The 13,809-nt window shown below is 40.5% G+C and overlaps 1 protein-coding gene across 13 annotated transcripts in view; it reads right to left on the reverse strand.

Moving 5' to 3' along the window:
* carmil3 (capping protein regulator and myosin 1 linker 3) overlaps positions 1-13,809 on the reverse strand; it is a 109,709-nt gene that overhangs the window by 36,538 nt on the left and 59,362 nt on the right. For all 13 annotated transcript variants that reach the window (XM_054755418.1, XM_054755365.1, XM_054755329.1 and 10 more), the window contains 3 exons: positions 10,053-10,129; positions 2,242-2,346; positions 16-85 (listed from right to left, as the gene is read on the reverse strand). In XM_054755418.1, coding sequence (XP_054611393.1) covers positions 16-85; positions 2,242-2,346; positions 10,053-10,129 — 252 coding nt within the window. The remainder of the gene's footprint in view (positions 1-15; positions 86-2,241; positions 2,347-10,052; positions 10,130-13,809) is intronic.

Below are 13,809 nucleotides of genomic sequence, written 5' to 3' on the forward strand. Positions count from 1 at the left end.
ACAAGACGAGAGTACCTCGCAGCCGCTGATGTCCAACTGCAGATCAGCGATGTGAGGGTTGTTGGACAGGCCTAAGAACAGAGCCCTGAAGGGAAACTTTGGCATTACATGAGAACGGGAAGACAGGTACAGCAAGTGCTCATGAAGTTACATTTAAAGAACACTAGAACAAAAAGTTCCGTATCCAAACAACGGTTTTTCTCCATCCAACCATGGGACTGCACAGTTCCCCCGCACAAATTCAACCTAAAAGTTTGAACCAACACAATAATGGCATGTGTGGAACCTCATACTCGCTGAAACACGTTCACAATTTCAGCCCCATGGATGAACGTACGTAAATATGAACAGGTATCATCAGGGAAACACACGTCGACACATGAAGTGATGTAAAGTGGTTGAACACGGCTGTTCAGTCTTAATCCCTTGAGTGTTCCTTGCGTGCCGGATGTGGAAAAGCTCTTATGTTCACAGTTAAATAAAGCAAAGCATTCCACAGTTTCATTCTTAAGAGTCAATTTCACAAATGTTTAGATCTCTCTCAATTATTCCCCATATGGCTGCAATCTATTTGTGGTGGTGGTGGTGGGTAATTGCTGAATTTACATAACGGGCCATGACACATTAGCAAAAAGTGAGTAAAAAAACAAAACAAAAAAAACCCACAAACAGCAAAACAGATGTCTGTTGTTTTTAATGTCACAAACAAGACGGAGCCGCCTGTGAGCGCTTTTACGTAACACTAATTAACCAGAGTAAACACACGCATGCACGGGGAACATGCAAACTACACAGACAGATGTCCAAATAGAGATTTGAACGGAGATCAATAAACTGAGCCTCATCAGACATAGGGGTCAGACACCCTTACGTTCATACAATTTTGAATTCAGCAAAAATCCTTGGGTAAACTACCTCCAGTGTCACAAAATCCAAACTTCATAGATAGAAACAGGTAGGAAATAGCTTTGCAGTTAATTCTATGAGCGGAATTCGAGGTCCCAGGCTAACATCAGCTGTATCTCAGTGCCAGCTGAAGCATATTCATTGCCATAAATGTACAATTAAATGCTCTTATTCGCTACCTTTGATTTTGTTTTTGTTTTTTGTCAGGCAATGTGTATCAACGGGTTTCCAGCTGATGCTCAAGCACACAAACGCACTTTATCTTAGCTGGATTCAGAAACATCAAGGCTATCGTGAAGGTTGTGCGTCATGATGAGACGCTAAGTGGGGAGTCTGCTCTTCCCATTTTGGCCGCAATCCATCACCGTGCAGCCAAAAACCTCTGTTTTTGGCAGTTTGCTTTGCTTACTCGGCTCCTGATCCTGTGTTTGTTTCCATTTTTAGGCTGTGTGATAACAGAAGTTCAACCATAACATGGCTATGGTTACTCTGCTTGGAAGCTTCCATCTGTGACCTTGAGTTAAAGCCTACTCTGAGGCTACTATTGTGGTATGAAATGTTAAGGAATATTTTTGAAAGCTACAAAGGAAAAAATACAGAACATTTTTGGCTTTCTAGAAGGGATTAATTTGATTGAGATTATTACGTATGGGAACAATTGATCCGGTTAATGTCCGTTTCGGTTAGAGTCGGCCCTTCTGAAATGAGTTAACGTCGCTAACCAAGGTTTCGCTGTACTTAGGCAAGATGGCGGAAGCTCCGCGTCTCTTCCAGATGTACACTTTTGTAGTTATTATTTTGCTAATATCAGGTCTGTTCTGAGTACCGGAGTCTACACACTAGGGGTGGCACAAGATCTCATGAGATTAAAACGTGACAAGATTTGTCAAGAAAAAAAAAATGTCTTGTGGGCACAAGGCCTGGGATGATATTAAATTCATTAATCACACAATAAATGAACATGAATTTGACCATTTTGCCAGCCCCAATATATTGCCATGTGCATGCGTGTCTCTTTTCCTCATCTCTCGCCTTCAAGCAACTTTGTTCCACAGAACAACACCATGAATGGGGTGAGCCCTTTTTTCAGTTATACAGTCTCTTTGTCTCAGAGGGTGGAGGCGGGGACACCCATGTACACACACAGCGTGCAGAAGAGTGTAACATAGTTGAAAATAAATCAGTAAATTCCACCATATTGTCATTTAATTTTTCATTGTACTTTTCTTAAAAGTAATGTACAACTCTCGTGCATCGTCTCAGCGGGTTTCTCCACCTTAAACACAGGTTCTGCACTTTAAATGACTCAACAATACAGTTTTGTAAGGGCGTTACCTCAGCCAATCAGGAGGAACCTTCATGGACGCCAGGCTGACATGAGTCAGGCTGAATGCAGAGCTGAAGAACTGGCGAAAAGTTGGCAGTGAATCTCTGGCTTTCCTGTAACGGGAACATCCAGCAAACGGGGTGTTTTAGGAAGGAAGAGGGTGTCTGACAGAGCATTAACCATACAATCCAACCGTACACTTCATAGAGAGCATGAAACACGGCGACGTCAGTAAGCTATGAGACTGATGGAAAAGAAAACGACAAAAGGGTGTGGCCTGCTGTTAGTTGCAGGTAGAACATTTGATGGGGACAAGCAGAGAAGTGAGGATGAGGCACTAAAAAGACAGGAAGGGGGAAAAACACTGATTTTTTGCAGAAGTACAGAAGGCTGAGGCTCAGCAGATGCTGTCTGGGACGTTTAGGTCAGCATATACTGGGAGTTTGACATTAATTACTGCCAACATTTTAAAGGCTCATACCAATTATGCAGCCACCTGTTTGGCTTATACTGTACATTAGCCTACCGTCAATTAAAGGACACGCAGTCTGTGTGTGTGTGTGTGTGTGTGTGTGTGTGTGTGTGTGTGTGTGTGTGTGTGTGTGTGGTTGTTGAACATCCACCTGAGCCATGATAAATCCAGTAGATCTATTTTCGCTGGGGCTACATTCCGGGACCAACAGCGAATGACGAGAAATCACAAGTAATTGACATTCTCGGCTAGCCGTAACTTCCGTACTTTAAGCCTCGTCTTTTTTCACACGCTTTGAACACTGCGACTTAAATTATGGCTAAAACAACTACATTTCCCATGATGCTTAGAGTGCCGAAAGTATTTAGTGCATTTCCGCATTCGAAGCTAATATTACATGTTTTGAATTCTTATACAGCGATTGTGTTTTGATCTGACAAATCTTAAGTAAGTTTGATCAAGCTTAGACTTATTACAGCTTCTGCTTAGGCTCCAATGAAAAAAAAAAAGCATCTCACATCTCACCAGAGCTAACGAGTGACGCTGGGAACACCAAGTGTAGGTAGGATTGCAAGTTTTATAGTGTCTTTCTGTGTAAATATCTCATGTAACAATGTGGAAATGTGGTGTGCTCAATACTCAGGAATTTACGGTATTACTCCAGAACCCTCCCCTTCTCTCTTCAATTGCCATTATTCACTCATGACATACCTAAAACAGACCTAAATATGCCTCACACGCTTATTCATTTTTCTTTGTCCTTCCTGCTGGAAGAAGTCCATCTTCATACATCATTCATCTTTGGGTGGGTACAGAGATGGCTGATGAGGCCAATCCGAGCCCCCTACTTGATGAATGGAAGGGTGTGATGAAGATGACAAGTGCGTGAGTTGGATTTAAGTGAGGGAGAGTCAGCATCACTCTCTCGTTCCTCCCCATCTGTGCCCAGGGGCGAGAAAAAGTCAAGACGGCTGGAGGTAGGTTGGGATGCAGCAGCAGTACGGAGGCCGTGATTGGTCGCCAACAATAAGGTCCAACGTTGTCCAAAAGAGGAATCTTCCGTCAGAATGCTTGAGGTGCATTCCTGCTGCCAAATGCTATACTATTTACCCACAGCTGGCACCCTGACAGGTACGGTCACTCCCGTTCAGAGTGAACCTGGGAGTGATGGCGATTAAGGAGGAACTCCACTTTCCCCACAGCGTCAGAGCTTCCGTACTGGAGCAATGACGCATCACCACCGGATGCAGTTTATTGTGTTGACCGTGGACTTTCAAAGGATTGAGGTGGCGTCGGGAGGCCGGAATTGGCATTAAAGACAAGTTGGAGGTGGATTACAAAAAACGCAAGCAGATTAAACACATCTAAGAATGTATTGGTAACCACCACTAATGAGTGAACATGTGAGTTGATCAGTGGAAAACTGATACGTTCAAGGACTGCTGAAGAAAGTGCGCAATCTCAACAGTTGACAAAAAGAACATTAAGAGTGAAGCAAGTCCAACTTTCTAACTGTATGCTGTACATGTATGATCATGTATTTATAAATTGTTAACGAACCGCGGATGCTGAATCGCTAAGGTCTGTCTTCTCTGGTTGTATGAGAAACAAAAACAAAATAGAATTGTGGGTAAAACATGCTCATTAGACAGGGAGTGGAGTTGATAAACAGCTTAGTGGGGGAAGGTCAGGGTGCTACATTAAAGCTGCTGACATAAGCTTGCATTGTGAGACAACGGCTCATCTTTGACCCATTTGTATTAATTAGCACTGAGCCTATCAAGCCTCTGCAGATATTGCATAAGCGAATATCGCATCACTCTTTCATACAACACGCCCTCCGGAGAGCCGCGTCAGCAACATGTTTGTGTGTCGCTGGTTATTGTTTCTTGTGAGTGAGTGTCTATGATGGCCGAGAGAGGGGTCTTAAGGTGCCCGTCGCATATTCATGAGCTACCGTCAAGTGTTTCTTATCAGCTGGCTTCAAGCTTTGTGGCTCGGCGTTGTCAACGGAGCATCACGATAGTCCGACTGGCGGCATGGAGCCAGCATGTAATACCAGTGGAGCCTGGAGCGCTTGAGAGAAAAGTAAATTATGTAATATGTGTGTGGAAGGGGGGTTGTTGTGCTGGCGAGAGATTATGTTGGCGATTAGGTAAGAAATAATATACAGTGGATCCCCGCACAGTCGTGATTCAGCATTCACAGTCCTGCAAATTCCCAGATTTTTGGTGCAAAAAAGTAAAAATTTTATATATATATATATATATATATACAGTATATATACTGTATATATAAAAACTCTTCCCTCACCCACCGCCCCATCACCCCTGGTAGGGTGGGTGGCTGTTCATCTCAAGCTCGGGTCCTCTACCTGAGGCCTGGGAGATTGAGGGTCCTGCGCAGTATCTTAGCTGTTCCTTGGACTGCGCTCTTCTGGACGGAGATGTCTGATGTTTCTCCAGGTATCTGCTGGAGCCACTTCTCCAATGTGGGGGACACGGCCCCCAGTGCTCCTATGACCACAGGCACCACTGTTGCGTTCACCTTCCAGGCTCTCTCCAGCTCTTCCTTGGTATTTCTCTGCTTTCTCGTGTTCCTTTTTCCTGATATTGGCATCACTGGAGATGGCTACATCCATCACAGTGGCTGCCCTCTGCTGCTCATCCATGATCATCATGTCCGGTTGGTTGGCCACAACCATCTTATCGGTCTGTATTCGGAAGTCCCACAGGATGTTAGCCGTCTCATTTTCCACCACCTTGGGAGGTGTTTCCCATTGAGATCTAGGGGTCTCCAGTCCATATTCTGTACAGTTTCTGTACACTGTACCAGCTACTTGGTTATGGCGTTCCATGTATTCTTTTCCTGCCAGTATCTTACACCCTGCTGTTAGGTGCTGGACTGTTTCAGGGGCCTCTTTGCACAGCCTCCACCTGGGATCCTGCCTGGTGTGGTAGATCTGGGTCTCTACTGCTCTGGTGCTCAAGGCCTGCTCCTGTGCTGCCGTGATTAGCGCCTCAGTGCTGTCCTTCAGTCCAGCCCCCTCTAGCCATTGGCAGGACTTGTTCATGTCCGCCACTTCAGATATCTGTCGGTGGTACATCCCATGCAGGGGTTTTCCTCTCATGATGGTTCCTCCAACTCCTTCTTTTCCAGTTTCCACTGCCTGAAACATTCACTAAGCGCTTCATCTCTTGGAGCCATCTTCCTGATGTATTCGTGGAGCTTGGATGTTTCCTATGTATCTCCTCCTATGTAATTTTTATTTTCATTATTTTATTTTATTTTTTTAAACACACCAAAACAGACCCCAAAATTTATTTTTTGGGGTTAAGTAAATGGGCCTTTTTCTAAAAACAAACAAACAAAAAAAACACTTCTAAATAACAACAATAAATATGTAAATATATAAATAAACAGCCATCATTTATGATGATGATGATTATTATTTTAAACGCAATGGAGCAATATTCAAACTGCGATACAGCGAGGGACGACTGTAAACATTTTTCTGGGCATACTTGCAGATTTTTGCCATTCGCCGCTAAACTTGGAACATAATCCCAGCAAATTTCGATCAATGTCCATCACAGTTTTTGAAAATTCTATGAATAAACCAGCGCTGTTTTGTGGTTGAAGACGGCCTTATAAGTCCAAAAACTACATTGGACACTAGGTGTCAGTAATGTTACCTAGATGAGACAATAGTAAAAGTAAAAAACAAACAACAACAATAACATGAGTCTATATTATATCTTATTTTCTCTTATGTCTACGATATCGGGTAATAGGAGAATAAAGGTGACCATGGGGTGTTATTTCATGTCTAGAGGGCTCTAATAATATTTATGTCTTATTTTCTCTCATTATCAATCAATCAATCAATCAAAGTTTATTTATATAGCGCTTTACAATAGCCCACGGGCTCCCAAAGTGCTTTACAATAAGACAAAACATAAGAACACAGCATAAAACATACACACTAAGTAAACACAGAATAAAAACTCTATAAGAAAATGCTTCAGTGCTGCAGAGTGCTAAAAGCCTTTAAAAGTACATAAAATGGGAGTCAACAAGAACTAAAAATGCATAAAATACAAGACTGCCCTAGTCGGTCGGTATGTCTACTATATCTGGTAATAGAAGGTGGCATGAAGGTGACTATGGGGTGTTATGTCATGTCTAGAGGGCTCTAATAATATTAATATTTATGTCTTATTTTCTCTTATTATGTCTACGATATTGGGTAATAGGAGAATAAAGGTGACCATGGGGTGTTATTTCATGTCTAGAGGGCTCTAATAATATTTATGTCTTATTTTCTCTCATTATCAATCAATCAATCAATCAAAGTTTATTTATATAGCGCTTTACAATAGCCCACGGGCTCCCAAAGTGCTTTACAATAAGACAAAACATAAGAACACAGCATAAAACATACACACTAAGTAAACACAGAATAAAAACTCTATAAGAAAATGCTTCAGTGCTGCAGAGTGCTAAAAGCCTTTAAAAGTACATAAAATGGGAGTCAACAAGAACTAAAAATGCATAAAATACAAGACTGCCCTAGTCGGTCGGTATGTCTACTATATCTGGTAATAGAAGGTGGCATGAAGGTGACTATGGGGTGTTATGTCATGTCTAGAGGGCTCTAATAATATTAATATTTATGTCTTATTTTCTCTTATTATGTCTACGATATTGGGTAATAGGAGAATAAAGGTGACCATGGGGTGTTATTTCATGTCTAGAGGGCTCTAATAATATTTATGTCTTATTTTCTCTCATTATCAATCAATCAATCAAAGTTTATTTATATAGCGCTTTACAATAGCCCACGGGCTCCCAAAGTGCTTTACAATAAGACAAAACATAAGAACACAGCATAAAACATAAACACAAAGTAAACACAGAATAAAAACTCTATAAGAAAATGCTTCAGTGCTGCAGAGTGCTAAAAGCCTTTAAAAGTACATAAAATGGGAGTCAACAAGAACTAAAAATGCATAAAATACAAGACTGCCCTAGTCGGTCGGTATGTCTACTATATCGGGTAATAGAAGGTGGCATGAAGGTGACTATGGGGTGTTATGTCATGTCTAGAGGGCTCTAATAATATTAATATTTATGTCTTATATGTCTTATTATGTCTACGATATTGGGTAATAGGAGAATAAAGGTGACTTTGCGGAAATTCACTTGCCACAGTTGCGTCTGGAACCGATTAACCGCGATAACCGAGAGATTACTTTAGTCACTACTTTCAAAAGCAAGTAGAATGGCACCTATGGCACCTAATGGCGAGCGGATGAGCAAGACCGAACAATCGTGCTAGTTTAACAAGTTTGTTTGGAGGTCAAATGCCGCGTACTTTTTTTCACTGCAGTTTCACCATCTCTTGATCAGGCAGACGTTAAACACTGAAACACTGAAAATGAATTTCTCATTTTACACCTTCATCCAGACCCGCAGCAACATTTAATAGATTCTACCTTGGCCCATGCTCCAGCACGATGCAACATTATTGCTGAAAGGCTGGCTGAGATGAAGTTATTTATTGGATATTAAACAAGCGCTGCCTTCTACGCGGCTAAAGAAAATTAGTTCAATACTTTTTTAATTTGAGTGAATGCATTTCCCACAGACGCCACACAGGTCTTTATATTGTGTTTTATATTCATTAATAATCCACATAGTTGTGAATGTTCCAATGAATCCAATATGTGAATACATTGAAAATTAAATTACAGTGTGCAGTGGAGTTTGTTGAAGCACTGAACACCACGCCGCAACCTAAACAGGAAGGTGCAGCGGCAGACGAGGGCAGAATATTCAAATAAATAAATCAAAAATGCTCATAAAAATATCCAACGTCTGTCTATTCAAGAAAACATGGAAGCCTATTTTCGCCACGGAAAGAAAAAAAATATCCGAATTGTAAACCATAATTCTGAGATAAAAAAAATCGGAATTATGAGATTAAAAAATTACGAGATAAAAATGCATACTTGTATCTTGCCATTTTTATCTCATAATGACTATTATCTCCTAATTTTGATGATTTATCTCCTAATTTTGACTTCTGATTTCATAATTATGACTTTCATATCACATAATTTGGACTTTTTAGCTCCTATCTCCTATGTATGACGTTTTATCTTATTTCGATTTATCTCATAATTATGACTTTCCTATCTCATAAGAATGACATTTTATCCTGTAATTTTGACATGTTTCGTAATTATGACTTTCTTATCTCACAAGTATGACATTCTAGCCTGTAATTTTGACTTGTCTTGTAATTATGACTTTCTTATCTTATAATTTCGACTTTTTAATCTCATAATACTGACATTTCATAATTTGGGTTTTTTGTCTCGTAATATTGACTCTTTTCTTATAATTTAAACTTTTTATTTCATAATGACTTCCCATAATTTTGGCTTTTTATCTCACAATGACGACTTTTTTCCTCATAATTTTGATTTTTATCTCATAATTACGACTTTCCTATTACGTTTCAACTCATAATTTTGATTTATCTCATAATTATGACTTTATCACCTCATAATTTTGTCTTTTTTATCTCATAATAATGACCTTTATCTCATCATTTCGACTTTTTATTTCATAATTGTATGACTTACCATTGGTAGAATCTTTTTCTTTCTGTGGCGAAAACTGGCTTCCATAAGAAAATAACCAGGCATGTTGTAACAGTAAAAACACCATCTGTGCGGCCATATAAGAACCACATCGAGTGCTTATTTAAAGCTAGAACTAAACAGACCTTCTCCATAAAATGAAACATAATTACCGGGGTAGAGGCATCATTGTATCGCTGTGTTTATATACCGCATCCGAGGGTTGGAACAAGCAGCTTAGATGAAGGGATGAAGGATGGGGTTAGTCTGGTTAAGGGTGCAAAGGACACGAAAGCAACAGAATTTGAAAATATGACATGAATTAAGCGGTTCCAGGGGTTCTTGCCTACAATTAGTCTCATCTTCCTTCTAAGTAGCTCTGGTAATGCAATGAGGCGAGGAGCTCCTGGACTCCTTTGGGACACAACACAACACAACACAACACAACACAACACAACACAAGACGAAAGGGAGCCGATTGTGTTTGATAGCTGAGCAAACACAGACACACGCTGTAACAGACTGGAAGTCTCGCATACGAAGACAACCGGTTGGCACAACAGCGACGTGTGTGCATTCAAGAACGACTGACACAACGTGCATGCAATCCAACCACAGCTTTTTGGCTGGGTAAGACCAGAGCAAAAATGTATGCTTGACGGAGGCCTGGATTTCAACAGAAGAGCTGAACACCCACCTGTGCGAGAAGCAGTTCTTGGATAGGTTCAGATAGGAAAGGTCAGCACAGCAGCCTCTCAGCAAGGCTCCAAACAACTGGGAGACAGAGAGGGAAAGCATCAGAGAAAAGTCCGCCGCAGCTGGGTTGCATAACATTTGTTTCGTCTCAATTTCGTTATGATTCCAATGGCACAAATGGACATCAGAGAAATTTAGCTTGTGTGCGTTTTTTCGTCCAAAAAGCCACTTCGATGAGATATGATACTGCACCAAGTCACCATTTCCACAACCACAGAGACATTTTCAGGCGCAGTGATAAAAAAAAAAAAACTTTGTGAATAACTACATCAAATTTTATGTAAACGCATATACAGTATCTTCCGGACTAGACTACTCCAGGAGGTTCAATGTTATTTTCGTCCCGGTGGCGGAACGCTGGACCGGTTCTAGACCCTTGGAAAGGTAATAGAGGGTACATGGGAGTTTGCACAACCGGACTACATGTGTCTTGTATTCGACCGTGTTTCTCGCGGGCTCCTGTGGGGGGTGCTCCAGGAGTAAGGGATTGGTGGCGCGCTACTACGTGCCATTCGGTCCTTGTACAACCGGAGTAGGATCCTGGTTTGCATTGCCAGCAGTACGTCCAGCCTGTTTCGGTGAACGTTGGCCTCCGCCAAGGCTGCCCTTTGTCACTGATTCTGTTCTTAATTTTCTTTGACAGAATTTCTAGGCGTCGAGGGAGTCCAGTTCGGGGGCCTTAGGATCTCGTCTGTGCTATTCGCAGACGATGTGGTCCTGATGACCTCATCAGACACTGATTTTCAGCGTTTACTGGGGCGGTTCGCATGTAGTCCGGATGCCTCCCGGATCCCTCCCTCCCTGGTGAGGTGTTCCGGGCATGCCCAGCCGGGAGAAGGCCCCGGGGCAGACCTAGGACACGCTGGAGGGATTATGTCCCACAGTAGCTTGCCTGGGAACGCCTTGGTGTCCTCCCGGTGGAACTGGAAGAGGTGCCTCTGTGTATGATTGCATGAACTGCTTCCAGGATCGATGTTATTTTGTTTTGCCGTACTGTTAGCTTTCATGCAAAACGAATAAATGATGCATTCAATCACAGGACTGCATTATGGTGGAATCATGTTAGGGTATGGGGACAATATTCCTGAAGGATACATACAGTACATACCGTCCCTCACCTCACCTCAATATTCCTCCCAGACATGTACAGATAGAAAAAGTGGTTAGAATTATTTAAATGTGATTTATTAAAAAAATGACTAAAGTGGTAATATAATCTCAACATTGGCATCTCTCATTGAAAAATGCAATAACTTCAATGAAATCCAGGAAATGAGTCCCTCCGCTCTTCAATGATTAAAATTGCCTCCTCTCTTGAAAAATGCAACATGCATTCGTTCATTCACCTTCTACAGCTTCTACTGCTTCACCATCTGGAAGATTTGGCTTGCGCTTGCTGTGTGTTTCATAATTCTTGCATTACCATTTATACATGTAGGCCACGCTGGAGCTGCCAAAATGAAGCGATGATTCATTGGCCAATTAATTGACAACTATATTGGTCGTCGATCTATCGTTTTCTTTGTTTCTAAATGGAAATATCCTGTGATTTCAGCCTCAAATGTGAATATCTTTACATTTCTTTACTCATCCATGAAAGAAGAACTATCATCTTTGTATTTTAAGCAAAAGAAGATATTCACACACATCAGCTTTGACTTTTAGTCGCATGTGGTTGAAATATTAAAGAAAAAATGTGATGATAAAAAAGTGATATGAAAAATAAAAGAAATTAAATGTTTTTTTTTTAAATTAGGTTGCAGAAAGAGTTATGTTACAAGAATGAAGTCAAAATATTGTACGAATAAAGTCATAATTACGATAAGAAAATGTACAGGACGATAAAACAGCAAAAAAAACAGTCAAAATATTAAGAGAAAAAAGTTGTAATATTACTGGAATAAATTCGTAATATTATGAGGAAAAATAATGTTATTTTAGTAGCATAGAATTGAAGTATTAAAGAAAGAATTACATTATTTTTCAACAGTCACAATATTATTAGAAACAAAAGAAAATGTTGTAATTTAAAAAAAATTTGGTTAAGGGAAGATATTATTATAATATTATGGAAATAAAGTCAAAATATTATGGGAATAAAGCTATAACGCAATTTAAAATACAATTTTAAATTGATCCAAATTTTAATTAAAAAAATTAAAAACAACAGCAAAAATGGGAAAAAAAGAGCAAGGAGCGAAGTTGATACCGATTGTGATTTTTATTTAATATTAGTCAATTATAATTTTCTTGGACTTAATGTTTGAATATCTGAAAGGTTTACTGTGCTGAAAGATTAAGTTGGGACAATTATTTTTCTACATTATTTCCATGATTGTTTTTAAACTCAGTTGTTCAAGATGACACGCATTTAACAGACTAAGTTGATGCAACTGAACATTCCGCTGTAGTCAGGCTTTATGACTCACATCTTGACTCGAAATAAAGTCAAAGCAAATTTATGCAAATTTCATTTACGTGTAAGGCAGAATTTATTCATTTTTAATCCCTACGGTGAAAGAGAAAAGAGACGGGAGCAGATAGAGAACTCAAGAAACCCCTTTGTCGGGGAGTGCCAGGGAGTAGGAGAGCCCCCCCCCCATCCATTGTATCTTCTCTCAACTCTGCCACACTTAGAAAATCCCTGCTCTATAACAATTTTTTTTAAAAGTCAGTCTTACATTGCTCACAAGTTCAGGATCCATTTTGAAATGTAGTTCTTTTAATTTATTCCGCTATCAGTTGCTAGATTATATCAAATATTCCCTGTCACACTTGGACCTCACTGAATAAGGAGAGAAGAAATGTGGTTTTTCAGGTGACTCCTGAAAGGAAGGGTGAATGTGACAGAGAGCAAGGCCAGCACACAAAGCAGCTGCAATGCCAAAATCCATGTCGAAATAAGGACAGCAGGACTGACTACTTCACTGTATGCGTACAGTGGTGTGAAAGTGTTTTCTCCCTTCCTCATTTCTTTGATTCGGATTTTTTTGCTTGTTTGTCACACTTAAATGTTTCAGATCATCAAACAAATTTAAATATTAGTCATTGGCAACACAAAAAATACATTATTAAGGAAGGGGAAAAAAAAGTCCAAACCGACACGGCCCTGTGTGTGAAAAAGTGATTGCCCGCTTGTTAAGCCTTAACTGAGATTAACTGAGATCTATCAGTGTGGAAAAGGTTATAAAGCCATTCCTAAAGCTTTGGGACTCCAGCGAACCACAGCGAGAGCCATTTTCCACAAATGGCCAAAACATGGAACAGTGGTGAACCTTCCGAGGAGTGGCCGGCCAACCAAAGTGACTCCAAGAGCGCAGCGATGACTCATCCGAGAGGTCACAAAAGACCCCACAACAACATCCAAAGAACTGCGGGCCTCACTTGCCTCAGTTAAGGTTGATGACTCCACCATAAGAAAGACACTGGGCAAAAACAGCTTTCATGGCATAATTCTAAGACCAAAACCACTGCTGAACAAAAACAACATCTGATATAAAAGTGACGCCGCATTTCAGAAAAACACATCAACAGTAAAATATGGTGGTGGTAGTGTGATGGTCTGTGGCTCTTTTGCCGTTTCAGGACCTAGAAGACTTGTTGGTGATAATGGAACCATGAATTCTGCTGCCTACCAAAAAATCCTGAAGGAGAATGTCCGGCCATCTGTTGGTGACCTCAAGCTGAAAGCAACTTGG

This window comes from Dunckerocampus dactyliophorus, chromosome 2 (assembly GCF_027744805.1).
Source record: "Dunckerocampus dactyliophorus isolate RoL2022-P2 chromosome 2, RoL_Ddac_1.1, whole genome shotgun sequence".
NCBI classification, from domain to species: domain Eukaryota; kingdom Metazoa; phylum Chordata; class Actinopteri; order Syngnathiformes; family Syngnathidae; genus Dunckerocampus; species Dunckerocampus dactyliophorus.